The sequence below is a fragment of the Blennius ocellaris genome (genome assembly GCF_963422515.1).
Source record: "Blennius ocellaris genome assembly, chromosome: 8".
NCBI lineage: Eukaryota > Metazoa > Chordata > Actinopteri > Blenniiformes > Blenniidae > Blennius > Blennius ocellaris.
The window spans coordinates 14,575,572-14,596,619 of NC_137657.1; the positions used below are offsets into that span (position 1 = coordinate 14,575,572).

General features: G+C 42.0%; 2 protein-coding genes across 2 annotated transcripts; one reads left to right on the forward strand and one right to left on the reverse strand.

Annotated features, from left to right (window-relative positions):
* Positions 1 to 13,326: 13,326 nt before the first annotated feature.
* On the reverse strand, positions 13,327 to 14,300 carry LOC308133066 (uncharacterized protein; the record flags this gene model as incomplete). The annotated part of the gene is made up of 3 exons (XM_080500335.1): positions 13,327 to 13,903; positions 14,024 to 14,177; positions 14,261 to 14,300. The coding sequence occupies 3 exons, from the start codon at positions 14,298 to 14,300 to the stop codon at positions 13,327 to 13,329; spliced, it is 771 nt and encodes a 256-aa protein (XP_080356461.1).
* Positions 14,301 to 16,518: 2,218 nt separating this feature from the next.
* On the forward strand, positions 16,519 to 17,551 carry LOC308133010 (uncharacterized protein). Its single transcript, XM_080500254.1, has 3 exons — positions 16,519 to 16,593; positions 16,702 to 16,852; positions 16,983 to 17,551. Exons 1-3 carry the CDS (start codon positions 16,554 to 16,556, stop codon positions 17,545 to 17,547), a joined length of 756 nt encoding a protein of 251 aa, XP_080356380.1. The 5' UTR covers positions 16,519 to 16,553; the 3' UTR covers positions 17,548 to 17,551.
* The last annotated feature ends 3,497 nt before the right edge of the window (positions 17,552 to 21,048 follow it).

The following is a 21,048-nucleotide window of genomic DNA, read 5'->3' on the forward strand; positions in this document are numbered from 1 at the left end:
CTGCTGAATATCCCACGGAGGGATTTTCCCTGGGTAGGATTCAGTCACACCCGCAGCACTAGGGTGCGCTGCTCTCCTGTTAATGAGCTCCAACGATAAGCCGGCCAACGTGACTTAAAACAAGCTTGTTCAAAATACTATATAAACAGTGCACTGTTTATCTGACATTAAGAGTTTAACACATACTTTTCTACCGGTTCTTTTCCTTTCTTTGTGGTGTTTAAATATATATTGTTAATACAGTTTGGAATGTTCAAGATTATGTGTGTGTGTATTATTTGAAGTGTTCCCTTTTTGCCACATGTTACAGGTGTATTGAATGGTAATAAGCTAATATTCCATTTAGTGCTGCGAGCCAGTGGAAAAAGGGGTTACATTTGTGGGGGCTCGTCCGGGATTGTTTATTTGTTTTTCATGCTCTGTTGATGTCTAAATGTGTTTTTAGTAATCATAGACATTTTGTGTAACTTTTATAACCATCAAGATGGATGCTGTTGAGATCAAAGCTTGGTGTGAGAGAAAAAAGTTAGCACATGAAAATGCACTAGTGCTGAGTGACATTACTTCTGATGTTACAGACGATGTACTGCTTAGAGCTTTAAGTGAAGTCAAAGTTTTTGGAAAATTTGAGATTGTTGATCGCTGTGTAGACACTGCTTCCAAGACACAGTTTTTGCTAATTCGGACTTCCACTGACTTGACAAAACAAAGCTTGCCTGACCGTGTTGGACTTCCTGGGGAAGCCGGACCCTGGCCTGTTCATGTACTTCCTGTTTCCCGACCAGAGGAAGGGTTTAGAGCTAAACTGCTGTCGTTTTTAGAGCAGGAAGGCAGGACTGTTACTGACATACAGGGGTTAGTGAATCCATCCCCACTAGATTTGAACACAGCACTGATCAATGCTCTTAGTTCCATTGTGGACAAGTGTAACCCTGGCCCTGCTGATATTCATAGCTACCGCAAGCTTCGCCTGTTTTCTGGGATCAAACCTATCCCTAGTGGAGAAGACGAGTATGATGCTTGGGCTGAGCAGACAATGCATTTGTTAGTAGAGTGGCAGTGCAGTGATGCTGTGAAGAAACAGAGAATTGTGGAAAGCTTAAAGGGGCCTGCTGCAGACATTGTCAGATTTCTGAAAACGCAGAACCCAGCAGCTGCTTCGCATGATTATATGCAAGCTTTAGAGGTGGCTTTTGGACCCACTGAGAGTACTTCTGACCTTCTTGTGAGATTCCGACACACATTTCAAAATGATGGTGAAACACTTTCCAGCTATTTGCTCAGGCTGGACAAATTGCTGCATTGTGTGTTTAGGAAAGGCGGGATCAAAGTTTCTGAAATGGATCAGCTTCGCATTGACCAGGTTGTGAGGGGCGCGTTACCCAGTGACATGATTGGCCTACGTATCCGCATGACCCATAAGCTTCGAGCACCTCCTACTTTCAGTGAACTGTTAAAAGAAGTGAGGGAGGAGGAAGATATGCTTCAGAGCAGACATAATGTCAAAAGCGCAGTTCTGTCCGGTAATGTTTCGGTTCCCAGACCAGATGATGACACTAAAGAAAACTCTGAAGTAGAACAGCTGAGGAAAGAGATTAGTGTCATGAAAGCCGAAATGGTGAACCTTAAGGCCGCAGCAGTTGTAATTCCATCAGATGCTTATGGAACACAGGCTAAAATCCCTGCTCGAGGGACATTCAGAAAAGGTGATCAGTTACAAAAGTCCCGCTATGATGAGGACAAACCAGGGATTTTCTGTTACAAGTGCGGTGAGGATGGACATTTCAAACGACACTGTGATGGTGAGGAGAACCTCAAGAAAGTCAATAATCGCCTGATCAAACTAAACAAGACAGCGGGAAACTACCACGGGACCCAGTAAAGGAGCGGCCTGGTATCCCGGTGGTAAAGACACGCTCCGCCAAGTGCATTAACAATGACAGGAAGGTGGTAGACACTATACCCGAAGGCTTAGTAGGCCCTAGCGCAGCTGTACCAGTACAGATTGAAGGCGTTTATGCTAAAGCTATCCTTGATACTGGTTCTCAAGTTACTTTGTTGTACAGATCCTTCTATGACAAATACCTGACTCGTCTGCCATTGACATCCATCAGTGCTTTGCAAATATGGGGTCTCAGCCCATCTGATTACCCTTACGATGGCTATTTGTCAATTAAGCTGGAGTTCATGGAGGCTGACGTAGGAGTGATTGAGGCCATTGATGCCCTTGTGTTGGTCTGTCCTGACCCCATGGTTAAAGGCGAGGCATCCATTATTGTCGGCACAAATACACCTACTGTGCGACGATTACTAAAGAGTTGTAAAGAAAAAGGAGGAGATAACTTTTTGAGCACATTGCGTATTCATCCTGTTTTCAAGAATGTGTTTGAAAAGTTAGTTTGCCTGCCACTCCCTAGTGATGATGATGACAAAAGAGGGATTGTGTGGTTTACTCAAGCAAAACCAGTCATTTTGCGCCCTGGCGGGGTGGCTAGAGTGACAGGTGTTCCAAAGTTTCAGGGAATCCCCACTACACAAGCAATTCTTGTTGATTCACCTGATGAACATTTGGATGATTCAAGGTTTCCTGAGCAGATTCTGGTAAGGTCAGAGTTGCAAGCGTCTTCTGTAGTGACGTCCAAGAGAATGACTGTGCTTGTCAGAAACGTGTCGGCTAAAGAAGTTGTCCTGACCAAGGGGACGCCAATTGCTCATCTGTTTCCTGTAGAGGTGATGCTGTCACATGCAGCGAGCAATGAGACCAGAGATAAGTCCATAGATGAGGTGACTCCCTCGTCTTTCAATTTCGGAGATTCTCCTGTTTCGGAGGAATGGAAAGAGCGGCTGGTAAAGAAGCTGATGGCACATAGTGAAGTTTTCTCCACTCATGAGTTCGATGTGGGACGCAGTAAAAGCACTCACCACACCATTAAAACCACGGAGGATAAACCATTCAGAGAGAGGTCTCGTCGGCTGCCACCTGCTGATGTTGAGGCATTGAGAGAGCATTTAACACAACTTAAGAATGCTGGGGTCATTACGGAGTCACGTAGCCCTTATGCCTCCCCTATAGTGGTGGTGAGAAAAAAGAATGGTAAAATAAGGATGTGTGTCGACTATAGGACCTTAAACAGGCGTACTGTCCCAGATCAGTACACAGTGCCGAGGATTGAAGATGCATTGGCTTGTCTAAACGGCAGCAAGTGGTTTAGTGTGCTTGACTTGCGAAGTGGCTATTATCAAATTCCAATGAGTGAAGCCGACAAAGAAAAAACAGCTTTCATTTGTCCGGTTGGCTTCTACCAATTTGAAAGGATGCCACAAGGAGTGTCAGGGGCTCCTGCGACTTTTCAACGCATAATGGAGAGAACGGTTGGAGACATGAACTTGTTGGAAGTTTTGGTCTACCTCGATGATCTCATTGTGTTTGGGGCCACTCTTGAGGAACATGAGGAGAGGTTGTTAAAAGTGCTTGACCGACTCAAAGACGAGGGCCTTAAGTTGTCATTGGACAAATGTCAGTTCTGCCAACCTTCAGTGACATACGTGGGACATGTTATTTCCCAAGATGGTGTGGCTACAGATCCTAAAAAGACTGAAGCAGTAACCACATGGCCCAGACCAACCACAGTGACTGCTTTGCGGTCATTTCTTGGGTTCTGTGGATATTACCGACGCTTTGTGAAGGATTATTCCAAAGTAGCTCACCCTTTGAACAAATTGTTGTCTGGATATCCGCCCACTGTCAAGAAGTCAAAGGTGAACAAGACCAGGGACTACCTTAACCCAGTTGAGCCTTTTGGGAGTAGATGGGATGATAAATGTGAGGCAGCCTTTGAGATGCTGAAGCAGAGACTTACTCAAGCTCCTGTATTAGCTTTTGCAGACCCACAGCTACCCTATGTTCTGCACGTAGATGCTAGCCGAGAAGGTTTAGGTGGTGTGCTGTACCAAGATCAGGGTGAGGGGCTGAGACCAGTTGCTTTTGTAAGCCGGAGCTTATCTCCCTCTGAACAACATTATCCCGTTCATAAACTCGAGTTCCTGGCGTTAAAGTGGGCAGTAGTGGACAAGTTGCATGACTATCTTTATGGAGTTAAGTTTGAAGTCAGGACAGACAATAATCCATTGACTTACGTGCTGACATCTGCTAAATTGGATGCCACAGGCCACCGCTGGCTGGCAGCCTTGTCTACTTATGACTTCAGTCTAAAGTACAGGTCTGGGGTCCAGAACATTGACGCAGATGCACTGTCTCGTCGGCCACACCCTACCGAGTTTTCACAACAGAAGTGGCAAAACATCTCTGCTGAGAGTGTGAGAGCCATGTGTCAGAGTTGTGCAGTAACTAAGTTGATGGATCATTGTGTTATGAGAGCAGTTGATCACTTGGTGCCTTCAGTACATGCCCTCCCGCAGGCATTTTGTAACTTGTCCACCCTGAGCACTAAAGGAATGCCAGTATTGAGTCAAAAAGAGCTGTCTGAAGCTCAACAAGATGATCTTGCCATTGGAGAAGTATGGAGAGCTTTTCGGCATGGAGATATGGCACGAGTTGACAGGACTAAACATGGGACTTGTCCATTGCTCTTGAGAGAATGGGATAGATTCAAGATGCAACAGGGTGTCCTGTATCGAGTTACAAGTCCTCCTGGTAAATCCCATCGATCACAATTAATCTTGCCTGAGAAGTACAGGGAGGTGGTGATGAAGTCCTTGCATGATAACTCTGGTCATTTAGGCATCGATAAGACTTATGGCCTAATTAAAGACCGCTTCTACTGGCCTCGGATGAAAACTGCAGTAGAGGACTATTGTAAGGCATGTGCACGTTGTATTCAGAGGAAAACTCTACCCCGGAGAGTTGCACCATTGTCCCATATGCACAGTGATGGTCCCCTAGATCTTGTGTGCATGGATTTTTTATCCATTGAACCAGATTCTAGTAACACCGAAAACGTCCTGGTTGTAACCGATCACTATACACGCTATGCTCAAGCCTTTCCCACAAAGGACCAGAAAGCAGCCACTGTGGCAAAGGTTTTGGTGGAGAAGTACTTTGTTCACTATGGGTTGCCAAAAAGGATGCATAGTGATCAAGGGCGTGACTTTGAGAGCTGTCTGATTCGGGAGATGTTAAGTATTCTCGGCATTGACAAATCTAGAACTACTCCTTACCATCCACAAGGGGATCCTCAGCCTGAGAGATTCAATAGGACATTGCTAGATATGCTGGGGACTCTTGAGCCAAGCAAAAAGAGGAGGTGGAGTCAGCATGTTGCACACTTGGTCCATGCTTATAACTGTACTCCGAATGAGGCAACCGGGTTCTCGCCCTATTACCTGATGTTTGGACGTGAGGCCAGAATGCCTGTGGATCTCTGTTTTGGGACATCGAGTGATGGTACTAGACAGAAAAACTACCTCAAGTATGTTGCTGATATGAAGGAGGAGTTACGAGCTGCATATAACATTGCTGAAGCAGCTGCTGCCAAGCAGAACAAAGACAATAAGCGGAGATATGACCACAAGATCCGTTTCACACAGTTGCTGCCTGGGGATAGGGTTCTGATACGAAACTTGGGGTTGCCAGGGAAGCACAAGTTAGCTGATCGCTGGGCTTCTAACCCGTACATTGTGGAGAGTCAAATGTCTAACTTGCCTGTGTTTCGGTTAAGACTAGCAGATGGAGAGGGACCCACCAAGACCCTCCATCGAAACCACCTTCTGCCCCTGGGACAGACTGTGACTCACCCAGTTTCTGACCCTGAAGCTGAGCCTCCTATCCAAACTCAGCGCAGGAGGAGAAAGAGACATGGTAAGAATGTTGACCCATCTGACAGCGAACAGACACCATCGACGGCACCGAAAGACATGCTGGACGGTGAAACAGGGAGTCCGACTGCAAATGACATACAGAGTTCTGACTCAGAGGATGAGGCACATGGGGTGTGGTTTGATGATGGAGGTCTAGAAAACAGAGTGGGTGAGAAAACCTCTGAGCCGCCTAGTCTTGACCTTGATGTTCTGTGGAGGGACGAGAGTGAACAGCCACAGACGATGTGTGCAGAGACGAGTGACGATGAGAGAGACTCGGAGACTGCTGAGCGAATTGAAGAGCCTGAGCCTACACAGACTCATGACAATGAGGCAGAACTTGACACAGACGTTGAGACTGAGCTTGACGTCGATCCATGTACGGATACCAGACGTCCTCCGAGACTCAAACGACCGCCTCTCAGGTTAACCTATGACACATTTGGGAACCCCAGTATTACTGCTACTCCTGTAGTTAGGTATGTCTCCTATTGCTTTAAGTGGATTGGCCCACCTCTTGTTACATGATTAGTTAAGGTGTGTGTTTGATGCAAAAGGTACAAAGTCATGAGGGCATGCCTTTTTATTTAGTGGGGGGAGAGTGTAATAACCTGATAAATATCAGTGTATTTGTTTCTTTGAGTTCATGTTACGAGATCTTTAAGAAAACTGTTTGTATTTTGTGTTAAAATATTATTCATGGTTGTTGTGTTATAAGACTGAATGACGGAATCTTATTTTGTTAATATTTTATTTTGGTGACGGAAAAGTTTGACTTCCGGAAAGAACCTTGAACGACGGAGGGAAAAGCTGGGTACACGAGTGTTTCCCGCCGACAATTAAGTGGAAGTAACACTTACTGGATCATCTCCTGTTCTTCAGCTGGACTGTGAGTAGTCCGTGGATGCTGTAGGTTTGGAGCGAGTGATTCAGAAGTGTAACTTGCGGACGGAGTGTGTGAGAAATCACTCTGATGAACAGCTCAGTAGCCTGTTAGCTTAGCCACGGCTGTCGTGGTCTGGAGTGCGACTGCCTGGGTGGACGTCAGAAGACAACGAGGATCGGCTGAGTTTCTGCTGGACGCTGCTGTCACTGTGCTGGATGACACGGACCCAGTTTTCCTGCTGACCAGGTGAAACTGGATTTCTGCTGAATATCCCACGGAGGGATTTTCCCTGGGTAGGATTCAGTCACACTCGCAGCACTAGGGTGCGCTGCTCTCCTGTTAATGAGCTCCAACGATAAGCCGGCCAACGTGACTTAAAACAAGCTTGTTCAAAATACTATATAAACAGTGCACTGTTTATCTGACATTAAGACTTTAACACATACTTTTCTACCGGTTCTTTTCCTTTCTTTGTGGTGTTTAAATATATATTGTTAATACAGTTTGGAATGTTCAAGATTATGTGTGTGTGTATTATTTGAAGTGTTCCCTTTTTGCCACATGTTACAGGTGTATTGAATGGTAATAAGCTAATATTCCATTTAGTGCTGCGAGCCAGTGGAAAAAGGGGTTACACATACAAACAGCATGTAAACACAAGACATGAAAAGTGACTGTTTCTACGTACAAGAAGATGAAATAGTTGAGTCATTGGAGGCAAAGTCAAAGGAAGTGTGTGGTGGTTCCTATTAAAAGCCTCTGCTCATTTCTCTCCAATTCTACAGGTTAAGGTCAACAACACTGGTAAACAATGCCTGCATGCATGAGCTCTCGCCAGATGTAAATGAACAAGGAACTATGACGAGACAGTAAGCTATAATTATGGAAGATCACGTGTTGCATGTCGGTGTGACTGCCACTAAATCAAGACTATCAAAAATATAGGCAGTGGCAGAGCATCTTTGTGGAATTCCTCCAATGTGCCAATGCAAGTGTCCCTCCCTTCTCTGTCATTTCCGTGAATGCTATGCACATGTGCTGTGTGTGTGATTTAGTGACGTAGAAACAGTCACTTTTCATGTCTTGTGTTTACATGCTGTTTGTATGTAAAGCTGAAATAAGTTCCCACACATAAGTTACAGCTGAGTTTATATGTTGCATCTGTCAAACGAATGTCATGAAGAGATTAACTGTTTTTTAAGAAACATTTATGTTTACATGCTCAGACATTACCAACCTATCAATAAACCTCGGCCAGTAGCTGCCATTCAATAAAGCATCTGTGAATTTGTTCCTCCAGCTCTGGATGTCAAGCTTTCAACCCACAATTATACCTCTTTGTTTCTTTTTCAACATAGTCAAATTGTTTTCTGCTTTTCTTCAGACCCTCACATGTTTCCAGAGACTCTTTCAACTCTTTCTGCTGCTTGGTTTTCTTTTTCTGGTACATATAATTCTCCTTTGTAGCTTTTTCTTTTTGGGGACATTAAGCTGGCACTGTCAGTCAAATATGGTAATTTAGGGTTTTCGATGGCACTTCAAAATGTTTCAGTTGAGGAGTAACACTGTCCATCTTTAATGGGGCTCCCACACTCTTTCCTGTCTTGTGTGTGCTGTAGTGCAGAACAATCAACTCATTTTATGAAGCACCTCATTGGATCAATAGAGTTATGGACATTCAAATGAAACTCTGTTCCTGTGTTCCTCTTTAGACTCCTCTTCATCTGACAGTGATAACCAAGCAGCCAAACATGGTGGAGATTCTGCTGAGAGCAGGGGCTGAACCGTCGGCCTTGGACCGCAGGAAATACTTGAAACTTGCAGGTACATTGTCTGTCTGTGTCTCATCTATTTTTACATCCCTCTTAAAAAAAAAACGTGCCTTCTAACTACATACACGTGATGACTTGACTAATTAAACTGTCATCTGTCTGTCAACACTTGCTGACATAAAAGCGCATGTTTATCTGTTGACTGTCCGTGACTCTTTAGTAACAGAAGAAAAATGTTCATCTCTTGGTCTTGCCGCCTGCCTTTGTTTTGGGTTTGGCACTGCTCATCCCCTTTTGCTGTTTTTCTTAACCAGCAGCTTCCTTGTAGAATTTAGAAAGTAGAATGTATGCGCCCAGTCTCAAGATACAACGATTATTAAATGTACTTCAAACGTCCACATTTCATCCGTAGAAAGCCTTGACAGAGTGTCAAAAATGTGCCAGACTTTCCAGTGACTCTTTAGTAACAGAAGAAAAATGTTCAAATGGGCAGAGCATCTAAACTCGTATTAAATGAAAACTAATAGTGACTCTTAGTGACGAAGAATTAACAGATTCTTCTACTTCTTATCCTTTCAAGGATGTTGCATTCCTAGAAGGTGACAACAATGCTCGCAATTACATTCAATGTATGAGAACTTAACTCTTAACACACATGAACCCCCTGTATTATAAAATGAACAAATTTGGTTCTGACATAGATCCTGATTGTGTTGTAAATAGTATAATAATCAATTCAAAGAAATTGATACTGATGAGTACCACTTATGTTGTGCACTTTAACAGTTGGAGTTTGTATAAAAACTTTAATAATATAAAAGAATATTTGACTCAATTAAAAAAAAAATCAGCATCAGTGCTGTTTCTGAGACATGGTTCGACAATGAAAAGGGGTTTGATGTTGAAATGGAGTGTTTTGAACTATTTACATAAAATAGTAATAGGGAATGGGGCGGGGGGTGGCACTGTATGTGGATGCAAATCTGAGGACTAATTTAGATGACAGTCAGACAACTATCATTGATGAAATTAAGGAGCACTATTTATCTTTCAGTAATCGTCAAATACCTATTAGACATCATTATACAATAATTCCTGTATGCTGATGATTATCATCCCACATTTGTTTTCTATATAAAATCCTTTGAATGATGACAGTTATACGAAATACAAGATAAGCATCTATTATAATCACAAAACACTTCTCTCCATCACACGACAAATATATTACCGTATATTCAATTGTCATCACTACTATACTTTGACCACTAGATGACACCATTGCTTCTTTAAAAGGTACTCCTCTTTAGAGAGTTTAAAATAGATCGATCACTTCAATATCACAGGACAATTATTCTTTTAAACTTATCCTTCAAAAAGTTTCGACGACAAGAGAAAAAGGGCCATTAGGTTTGTTATCCAAGTACAACTTCAAAGGAGCAGTCTTGTAAAGTCAGTGTTCATTCAGAGCATAGTGAATAAGTAGTTAACTGATACAAAAGACAAACTACACATATGAGTTTGTAGGCAGAGGATCTGAATACAGGACAACATGGTCATCTCACAGCAAAAACATGTGAGTATAATTACTGTCCATGGATTTTTTTCTGTTGATCTGGTAAGTTTGAATGTTTTCATTGCACTTATTCAGGTTTTCTCAGGGACTGACCACGAGAAAAAAACAAACAATAAGCTTAATTCTTGACTCCAAAATTATTCATTCAAGTTATTTAATGGAATTCAGTGGAACTCAATTGAATTGAATTGAATTCATATTGCAATAATTACCACTGAGCCGTCTTATGGCAGTTTACATTCAAATGAAGGGGGGAAAATGGTTAGAATGATTACAGTTATGATAGATTAGACTATTTTCTTTTTTAAGGTTTTTTTTTTTTTTTTTACAAGACATTAAAAGCCAAATGTAGAGTAAATGTTTATGTTGCAATACTTTGACTGTTTGTCCAACAACTTCTTAACGAGTAGAAACAGTAGAGATCCACCAGAACCATTTTAAATATCAACATGCACAATCATATCAACATCCATGTGTTTTTATAACACATAACATATTTACACTGGGGCCCATTTGGAGTGCCAGGGTCGCATAATACTGACAAGCTGACTCTGAATCATCCATTAAGTCCCAAAAGGTTTTAGAAAATCAATGACAACAAAGTCTTCTTTCCAAACTTTGAATACCAGTTTCAAGCAGTGATATTAAACATGCAGTATTCTGATATTTTCTCTTCTAAGATCCTCAGAGTCATCCTGTCCTGGAACCTGATCACATTCAGATGACAAAGTGGGATAAACAACAAAGTCTGAGAGCTTTTACAATGACCTGCTGACGTTGACAGCTATCTTCTTATCTCATCTGGCACTGATCTGTTTATCAAGCCAGTGTAGAAACAACCTGTTATCAACATCAAAACAACAGCAACTCTCTGTCTGTCACTGCGGCGTGTAAAACAAGATGTTTCTTGTTCAAAGAAGCTGATTTGTGTCAGAAAACACCCCCATCGCCATTCCCCTGAGTGGAGCCAGACATGAGTCTGGCCTCCAGTATTAACACATGGCCATTAGGATGAAGGCCTGGACGAAGCCTCGGGGCTGTATTGACTGATAAGGCCGTCTGAATGCTGCTCCTTGGTGCCGACTCCAGTGCTGAGGTGTAAAACAGGCTGTAGCATGAAGATGTGACAGCAGGTCTGAATTCTCAAAGATTCACAGACGTTTCACAGTCGGTTGTTAAAGTTTGTCAGAGACTGATTATATAGCAAACGTGGGCAATTAATCTTGCTGTGGGGGCTACAAGTAAAGCTCGGACGACCCTGCTGGGCCATACGCTTATGAAGATCTCTCTGATTAAGAAGCAGTATGCTACTCTTCACTGCATGTTATGTTTGATAAAAGTAACTAGAATATGAACAAATCAAATTTTTAAAGACAGAGCATATGTGAAGATAAACCTACATGCAGGAACTACAAACACAATAAAAGGAAGGCGACCATCTTCAAAGTAACAAAGCAACTTGATTGCATGTATATTTTGTGCTTTCATACTCATGAGTTTGATTTAGTTTGATTTGGTTTTTATTGACTGCTTGCTGGCTGTGCAATGCAAAGGTCTGAATGTCTACTGAGTTAAAGTTAGTCATCAGTTAATCATTATTTATGTCACTCTCTCAGTATGATGATTTGTAGTTCAAAGTGGCTCACAGGAGACTGATAAGACGCTAAAAGGAAAAAACTTATTGAATAGAGTCACACCTGTAAATACGCACACACACATGCAACTTTAACATACGCAGAGAATTCAAATTGAATGTTGAGAATAATGCATGCCTGAAATGCCAGAATAGAATAAACCAATAACAAAATGGATGAAGTCGTAAACAACACTACAATGCAATAATAATGTCTGTGAGGAGGAGAGTAAAATGTTCAGCACATAAAATGTAGGACAAGTATTTATCACATTTCAAAAATAATAAATAAAATGTGAATAGAAATTAGCTTCAAGGTTTTCTCAAAAATAAAGTTTAATATAATTAAGCCTTTTGGCAGAAAACGTTTAAATCAGTGGCAACACGTTAATGTCCACATGAAGGTTCAGTGCCAGTAGATTCTTGCAAACTACCTAAAAACAGGATTACCAAATGTGTTCATTCTACTTTTGTCGACAACTGAGAGATGGTAATCATGTGAAATGTGAAAACCTGCAATTATATCACTGATTTTGCTAATGTGTTGACTAAACTGTTGAAACATGCGACTTGTGAAGCAATAAAGAAAAAGACAAAAAACGAATGAGAAATGCAGTATTTGTTGAGTAGACTCTACATTTTTCATGCAGATTATAATGAAAATAATTTTTTTTCTCTGGTGTTGGGGTTGTTGATTTGGTGCTTTTGATGTTTTTTGAAGCAACCCAGGAACAAATCTGTGTTGTGAGTGTTGTGTACACATGTGAGTGGTTGGACGGTTGTCGGTGGACTCTAACCCTCCACGCTGGACGCTGGCACTGTCAACAGGCAGAGGATAGCAAGGCTATGTGTTGTATATTTCCATTTTTAACGATGTATGTAATAATCTAGAGCTGCAAACCAATTTTATATGAAAGCAAAATGTCAAAACTTTATTATTATTTTTTTTTAATGTTAAACTCAATGAGTTAGAAGCTTCTCTACAGTTCTGTCCCTCTCTCTCATCAAGTCAGTCATAACGGCTCCTAACAACCATTCATTGTGACACATGTAAGGCGAAGCTTCATGACAAGCGTTGACAAGCAGAAAGACGGGAACAATAGTCTGCCTCTGGAAAAACTAGCAGGCGAAACTGCGACAGGAGCCGGGACAAGTCAAGACATGGGAAGCCAAGTCAAAATACTACTTTCCTTCTGGGAAAAGGGCAGCACATGTCCCATTAGTAACTGCGGTTTGGAGCCACAGAGGATCAGCCCCTCTCTGATTTCATGTTGACTTTGGTTAAGTAAATGTTGTTGTGGGAATAAATGTAGGCAGACATTTGTTTTTCGATGCAGAAGTGTCTTTTCCTCAAAAACAAATTGCAGCAAACACAAAGTTTATAGACTCAGTCGGTTTATTCTATGAGTCACAAAAGAAAAAGGTCACAGCTTGTAACTTCACAACAATAAAAATGAAATATATACATTGTTTGACAAGCGCATACATTTTCTTTGCAACTGTCTCACCGAGCAATAAATATCATGTTGTGGGTAGATGCAGCATTTAATCTGGTTTACAGTAAAAGTCACACGTTTAAATTCTAACATTTCTTATTTTAACAGAGGTAGACTAACGCTGCCGGAATCAGCGGCAGGTAGACTCAGTTGGCTTCAACAAAGGACTGGTAGAGGGACATGAGCTGGGACTGGAGGTCCTGGGCGTAGGGGTCCAGCTTTTCCTTCAGGTCCTCAGCGTAAGGCGCCACCATTTGCTTCATCAGGTTGGCTCTCTGGCTGAACTCCACTTGGACCTTCTCCGTCATGGGGGCCACGCTTTTTTGGAAATCCTGCATGTGCTTGTCCACCTTCTGCTTCAGGTCATCGGTGTAGGGCCCCAGCTGGTCCTGCAGGTCCTTCACGCTCTGCTCCAGGCTGGCCTTCAGCTCCTCGCTTCTCTGCATCAGGGTGGCCCTCAGGGCCTCGGAGTCCAGGGTGTCGGCGTAGGGGGCCAGCTCCTGCTTCAGCTGCTCCACCCTCTGCTGGATCTGGGCCTTCATGTCCTCGGTGTAGGGCCCCAGCTTCTCCTTGGCAGAGCTCAGCTCCTTGGTCAGCATGGTTTTCAGTGTGTCAGCCTCAGTCGAGATCTTGGTCATCAGGTCCTGGGCTGCAGGGGGAAGCTGCTCCTGCAGGGTGACTGCGTACTTGCTGGCTATGTCAGCACTTTCTGTGAGGCGAGCACTTGGAGGAAAAACAAAGCGAGGGTGAGATCATCACAGGTTTGTCTGACACCACACCAGTCATGGGACCGCCGTCCGTCATGGGCCAGGTTAGTATGGTTCAGTGTGTCACACAGCTTACTTGATTTCCTGTCCGATTGGGGACTTCCTGATCATCTGCAGCGTGTCATCAGCTGTCTGGGTGGCTTTGGCGATGTAGACCCAAAAGGCATCAGTAAGCACTTCCAGCTGTGGCCTGGGCGCGTCGGCATGGAAGAGGTTTGCGTTGCATCCCGCTGGAGAGAGACACGTATAGTTTGTGTGTGAGCAATGTGGCGTTCAGTCAAGCACAAATTCACTCAACAACTCAAAAACGTACCAGAGAGCACTGCAACAGCAAGGACAATAAACACCTTCATGGCTGAAACTGGCTGTAAAAAAAATAGGATTAAGTTAAAGTTTATGCTGCATTAACAAAGTCAAAACAGTTATATCTTTCTCTTAGTTTTAAATTGAATACAATACTCACCTAGTTGCGTATCTCTCAGGCTGAAATGTGATTGTGAGTGTGTCAGACTGCTGCTTCCGCGTATATATGGTGAAGTCAGATGACAGTTGTATTCAAAAGCCCAAAGTCCACTAGTCACTGCCAGGTTGTCAAAACGACTCTTTTCCTGTTTTTTGTTCCTGACAACTATCACACAACAGTCGGATTTCAAGGAATATCCTTATTAAAAAAAAAAAAGAATTATAAAAACCCCCAATATGACATGGAAGAATAAATATCCCACCAGTCCTGCGAATATTTCTCTAGTTCGCATTAATATGGAGTGATTGAAGAGCCATGCGGCCCAGAGTTTCGAGCTTTTAGAAACATGCAGACTTTGGTATGTTGACACTTGTGAACTTTGTATTCAGGTCAAACAATGTAAATGCAACATTACAAAGCATGTTGATGCTTTCTTAACATTTGAATTAAAACAACCTGGAAAAATGTGTACAATCAATGTTCTTTATAGTATACAGCCAGAGTGATGTCGGCATCCACAAGGAGTCACTTTTGACATTTGGCCTCTGAAAAATGACACATTGAGTTGCTGTCTGTCACTACTCTTCTGTGTATCATTTAGACTTTGGCTGTTGTAGTCATAGAGTAAAATGACAAAAAGGTGAGTTTCAGGACTGGATAATTCACACTAAATACAGACTTGAAAAGTACAGCTTTTATTTAAGCTCACTTTGAAGATTAAAAAATTTAAATGTCCACTAAAGAAACATCCTATACCCTGGAGGATAAAAGGCTTAGCGTAATGGCTTAAATAATTCAAGTTCAGGATACACATTGGTTTCTCTTGTCACATTCTCTTGTCACATTTAAAACAGTTAAAATTATGTCATGTGACTCATACGTGGATCTGGAACATTCAACAACAAGTTAAATCAGACACACATTAAATGTGATTTGTTGTTTTATACAATCTGAAGTGACTGTTCCCATCTCCTTTTCTTCTGACTTGGAACCAAAAGTATTAAGTTTGTTATCCAGTACTGTAGTTGTAGTTTCACAACTGCTTGGAAAACAAACCTTAATGGAGAACTTAACAATCAAAGCTCACTACAAAATTGTGCAGCGTGGAACCTGTACATAAACTGAATAATTGAAATATTCCCATCATCCTACAATGAATGTAAATACAAAAATTGACTGGAGCTAAAACAATCAAGGTATTTTTGTTAAGATTTTAGTAGTTTTCAATGATGCCATGATACTATGACACACAGTTCCATTTATATATCTCTATTTTATACTGTGAGATCTCGTAGATGTCAAACGGGGGGAAGGGAGGGACCCTCAAAAAAGTAATCAAAATCTTTAATGCAGATCAAACAGTGCTGTGTGACCTGAAAAAGTAGCAACTTTGTCCTCAAGTAGTCAACTGTGCCTACAGCTGCTGACCTTTGCCCAGGCTGACACATCGTGTATTTTTGACCCATGGCATGACACAAAAACTGGAATTACTGTCACGCTTGATGTGGTTATAAAACCCAGACTATATGCACAATCAAAGATGGACATCAAAGAAATGAAAGATCGAATCAGTGTGTGTTGGCAAATAGTTATCTATGACTGGGGAACAGTCCCAGCCTTGTGATTAGACGCTGCACCGTTGGGTTCATTCAAGGCTAACGTTATAGATTTGGTCCCATCAACAGTGACGAATGACTCATAGATCTAGATACTTATATAAAGCCAGAATATATTCCATTAATACCTGTAGGGACATATAAAAAAAGTCATCAAATAATCATGAATAAGGTTTAAAGGTGTATATATATTCTGTGTTCGGTATGTGGTGCATTATCACATTCAGGACAGTGTATATGAGCCAATATCTGCGCAAGATGTCAGTGAGCAAATCAGGGTGAGGCAAGGTGACAGCAAGACATGACTGTTTGGACTTTGGGACCATTGTCGTCTGGCTTTGCTATATAAGCCGCAGATTCTGAGCAGCAGAGCACAAGCACCACTCACTGGACTTGCAGATACACTTGCAAACTCAAGTAAGTTACGTAAGTAAGAAACTTTTTTTTTTTTTTTTTTAATCCTGTCTACTTTTCTGAACATGCTGTGCTGAGTGCCTGTTTCTTTATTGACACAGGGTCTTGCAGCCATGAAGGTCCTCGCTGTGCTCGTCCTTGCCGTTTTCACTGGTATGAGGGGAACACACTTTTTGAATTTCTGGGAGAATTAAATGCAGTCAGACGTTGCTGGGATGTCTATTTGTGCTCAGTCTTTTCTTTTCTCTTTCTTGTCACCAGGTTGCAATGCCAACCTGTTTTATGCCGACGCACCCAAGCCACAGCTGGAAGTGCTGACCGATGCTTTCTGGGACTACGTTGGCAAAGCCACCCAGACAGCTGATGACACCCTCCAGATGGTCAGGAAGTCTGAGTTCGGACAGGATATCAGGTTAGTCAACTGTGACACCTCAGTATTGATATTTAACTTGACATGTAAAAATAGTTGAAGGACTGGGGGAAAAAACGCTTTGAAAACTCATCATTCCACTCTTGCTTTGTGATCAACTTTATCCTTTTAGCACCCGTCTGACAGAAAGTGCTGACGTAGCCAGCAAGTACGCGACCAACCTGCAGGAGCAGCTTTCCCCTGCGGCCAAGGACCTCATCGCCAAAGTCTCCACTGAGGCAGAGGTTCTGAAAGTGCGTGTCGACCAAGAGCTGAACACCGTCAGGGAGAGGCTGGAGCCCTACACCGAGCAGATGAAGACCCAGATCCAGCAGAGAGTGGATCAGCTGAAACAAGAGCTGGCCACCATGGACTCCGAGAACCTGAGGACCACCCTGCTGGAGAAGAGCGAGGAGCTGAGGATCAGCCTGGAGCAGAGCGTGAAGGACCTGCAGACTCAGCTGGGGCCCTACACCGATGACATGAAGACGAAGGTGGACCACCATGTGGAGGACTTCAAGCAGCGCATGATTCCAGTGGCCGAGAAGGTCCAGAGTGAGCTGGCCGAGAGGGCCCAGCAGGTGAAACAAATGGCTGCACCCTACGTCGACGAGCTGAGGGGCCAGCTGAACCCCTACACCGAGGACCTCCAGGCCCGCCTCACCGCTCTCTACGAGTCCTTTGTCAAGACCAACTAAACTTACATCAAACGAAAATGAACTTCACCAAGAGAAACCAAATCCAATGACACCCAGACAGAAATCCACCTAATTTATAGCTGCCAATATTGTAGAGATTTATTTACAGTGTTAACAAGTTTCATTTCCGACAACAGCTGGTCTGTGACCACTCTGTGTTCTCTTCCTATATTATGGAAAATATAATAAAAGCAAGCTTGTGTATCATTTCACTTGTATTGGAAATTCTTTTCTTTTTTTTGCACACCTTGTGTTGGGTAAAGTCTCCAATTAGAATGTGGGGAATCTCATTTGGAACATCTAACAATAAAACTAGTCCACTCTATGATGGAAGCTGAATTAACTTGTTTTTACCCCTGTAAGAAACAAAAACAAAACAAAACAGTGCAATCCCAAGATTCTATACTGCATGCACTTGAATTTCTGAATATAAAAGTTACACTGCTTCCAATGCCCATTCTGCATGATTGTGTATATTTTTTAGATTACTTCATGCACCTCGAAAACAAATATTGAATTGCTCAACAAATATTCCTGAACAGCAAGCTGAGATCTGAAGTGTACGCAGATGTAACAAAATAAGATTGTAAAAAAACAACCAAAACATACACGAAGCAGTGACAAACACAACATCTCCTGTTAGTATCTGCCCCCCCCCCTCCACGCCCCTGTAATTGTGGGCATTGGACAAGACACGCTCAGGTTTGTCTGTACACGTCTGAACTTCATAAACATATTGTGCTTCCACCTTCAAATTTCCCCTTTGTGCCTCCATCCGTCCTGCCAGATTGCTCCCACGCTGCCTTACCCAGTGGCAAACAACATTCCTCCGTTCTGCCCCCAGCTGCGGCAGACTGTGCAAGCACCAACACAGCCTCTGGTTTCTCATTAGGGCTAATGAAGCTCAGCGTTTACCTTCATTTTGAATGCTCTGGAGGTGAAAGTTGAATTGTCACTCAATTTGTGACTGTAAATGTGCATTCTTTATAATACACGCATTTCTATTCATTTTCATTTTATTTTGTTTCCCGCTTCATTGTCAAGTATTAGTTTCAAATTCGATGATTTCTGTACCAAATGCTGGTATTGGCAGATTAAAGTATAATTAAAAGTTAAAGACAGTGATGATCAAAAGAAAATTGAAGTTTTACCGCTATAAATTAAAACAAGAATTTAGAACGCTATTAGGGATACAGCAGGTCCGATTTTGTTTGTCTCTTTCATGGTTTTGATGAATCTCTTGATATTAACATGTGAATCAGCCGGGTTGTATTGAATATAAAAACTCCCATGATGATGAAGGTATAATTGACATGAATGGTAAATATGGCATTTTGAGAGCAAAAGGCCCCTAGTAACTCACTAATTCATCGTTTTTGTCTTGGTTGCTTAGTCTCAAAAGCTACATTTGCTAAGAATTGTTATATTCAGCTGGCAGTTTATAAAGCTAAAATATGATTACAGAAGCTTTATAGTGTTCAAATTTCATGCTGATGTTCCATCTTTGGGCTAAGCTCAGCAAACATGGCTCAAGACTTTCAAATTTAACCTGCAGTCTCCAAATCTCAAATGCAGTTGATAGCTCACTAATTCACAGCATTTCAATGTTAAGTTGTGTTTTTGTGTTTCAGCAAGACCTCACACATTGTTGACTCTTTCTGCAAACACCCTCATCCTGTGATTCATCTCTGCCCATCGTTCTTTTTGAAGAGTTGTTTTCTGGCATTTTGTCTTTATCTGTCAGTTTGGGAAACAGCAGGAAACCTGCAGCACAGAGACAGATACCGAGAGATTTGTGACATTCAACAAAGTCTCCTCAGCTGGGCTTCAAAGCATTTTGGTTGAGGATTTGTGGTTTTAGGCCACCGAACACCCCAGTTTGGCAGATTTTCAACCACAGTCGTTAACTGCAGTTACCCCCCTGACTCATTGCCTTTTCAGTAGTGTGAGATCATCCCGTGCAATAGAAACACAGTTTTGCAGAAAACAACATCATCAGACAAAGGTTACTTTTGTTCAGTCGAAACATCCCCTCTCACACACTTTTTTCCTGACATAGGACTTTGCTATGGGTCTTTATCATTGTGGAACCAACTACCAAAGGTTATTTACAGTATTACTTCACAGTTGTTTAAAATCCTCTTTCACTTCCCCTTCTGCTGTCACTCTATGTGCCCTGCAAACAGCAGAATAATTTATGGCCATTTGACGTGGTCCGGCTTACAGTAGTATGTGTAGTGTTCTATGAGTGGCCCAGTCTCTTTATATAATAAAAAAAACTACCCCCCCCCCCCCAAAGAAATCTGTTTATGCTAGAAGTGCATTAGGAAGCCATATTGATAATGATATGCTGTACAAAAAATCTTTAAAAACGTGCAAAAACAAATGTAAATGGCGTCATTGCATAACTGTTTTAATCACATTGCCAGTATTCAACTCCTTATCTTGATATTCGTGTACGTTTCAACTGGACAGGGCTTGTTATCTGCATGCACACATAAAGTAGAATCTTTCCGGGAGGCACACCTCCTGCAGTGACTTCACATTAGATCATGTAAGATCAAGGTCAAAGGGCTTTCGTTTTGTGGAAAATAAACACATGACATTTCACTAAAGTGCCCCCCCCCCCCAGTAGTTTCCCCTCACTTTCTTCGGAGGGGTGAAAGGTTATTTTTGTGCAATGACAGACAGTCTCCTTACTCATGATTATGAGGTTGACCTCTTTGGGTTATCACACAGTAATGCTATCTTGTTCTCATTCTAATTACCTGACCAGGCCAACTCATTTACACTTTGAGCCTCTGTAAAAGGAACGTTTCTGTCAAAACTACAGAACGGTGAAAGGCGTGGAAATGACAACATAGAGGCCAGTATTAAAGAGCAAAGGTCTTTACACATGGACAAAGACAGATCCAGAGTTTAACTTTATGATGAAGATAATATATTTCTTCAAAATAAGACTGGCCTGAAAAGCTTCAAAAGCTTCTGGCAGATTTATTAGGTGATACAACCTGAACTATATGAGCCACTAAAGTGGAAAAATCTTCATCACACTTCATCAATTTGTGAAGCAAAGTATGGCAAAAACAGATACTAACTAGGGTGACATGATCAATAAATAAACTCTGTGGTAATAAAGGGAAATTACTTTCGTACTCCATCAAACTTCCCTGTTCGAATGCTAATTCTTTTGTCCTGGAAATGTGCCAGAAACAAATGTTTGTGAAAGCCAGATAGGATTTCACCCACTCATTTTCTTCACTGCCTGTATTTTATTACCAGTAATCCCTCTGTTATATCATGGACTCACCGTACTTGAGTTTCCCTGAGCTTCAACATGTCCATCTTAATGCATTTGACATCTTCATTGTGCTTCAGGATGTTTTTGAAGCACTAAGCAGAATGCAATGTGATACATGTGCTCTGCAACATTCCCTATGCTTCATTCATTCATTCATTCATTGACATTCTCATTCACACGGTTCGTAATACAAGAGTGGG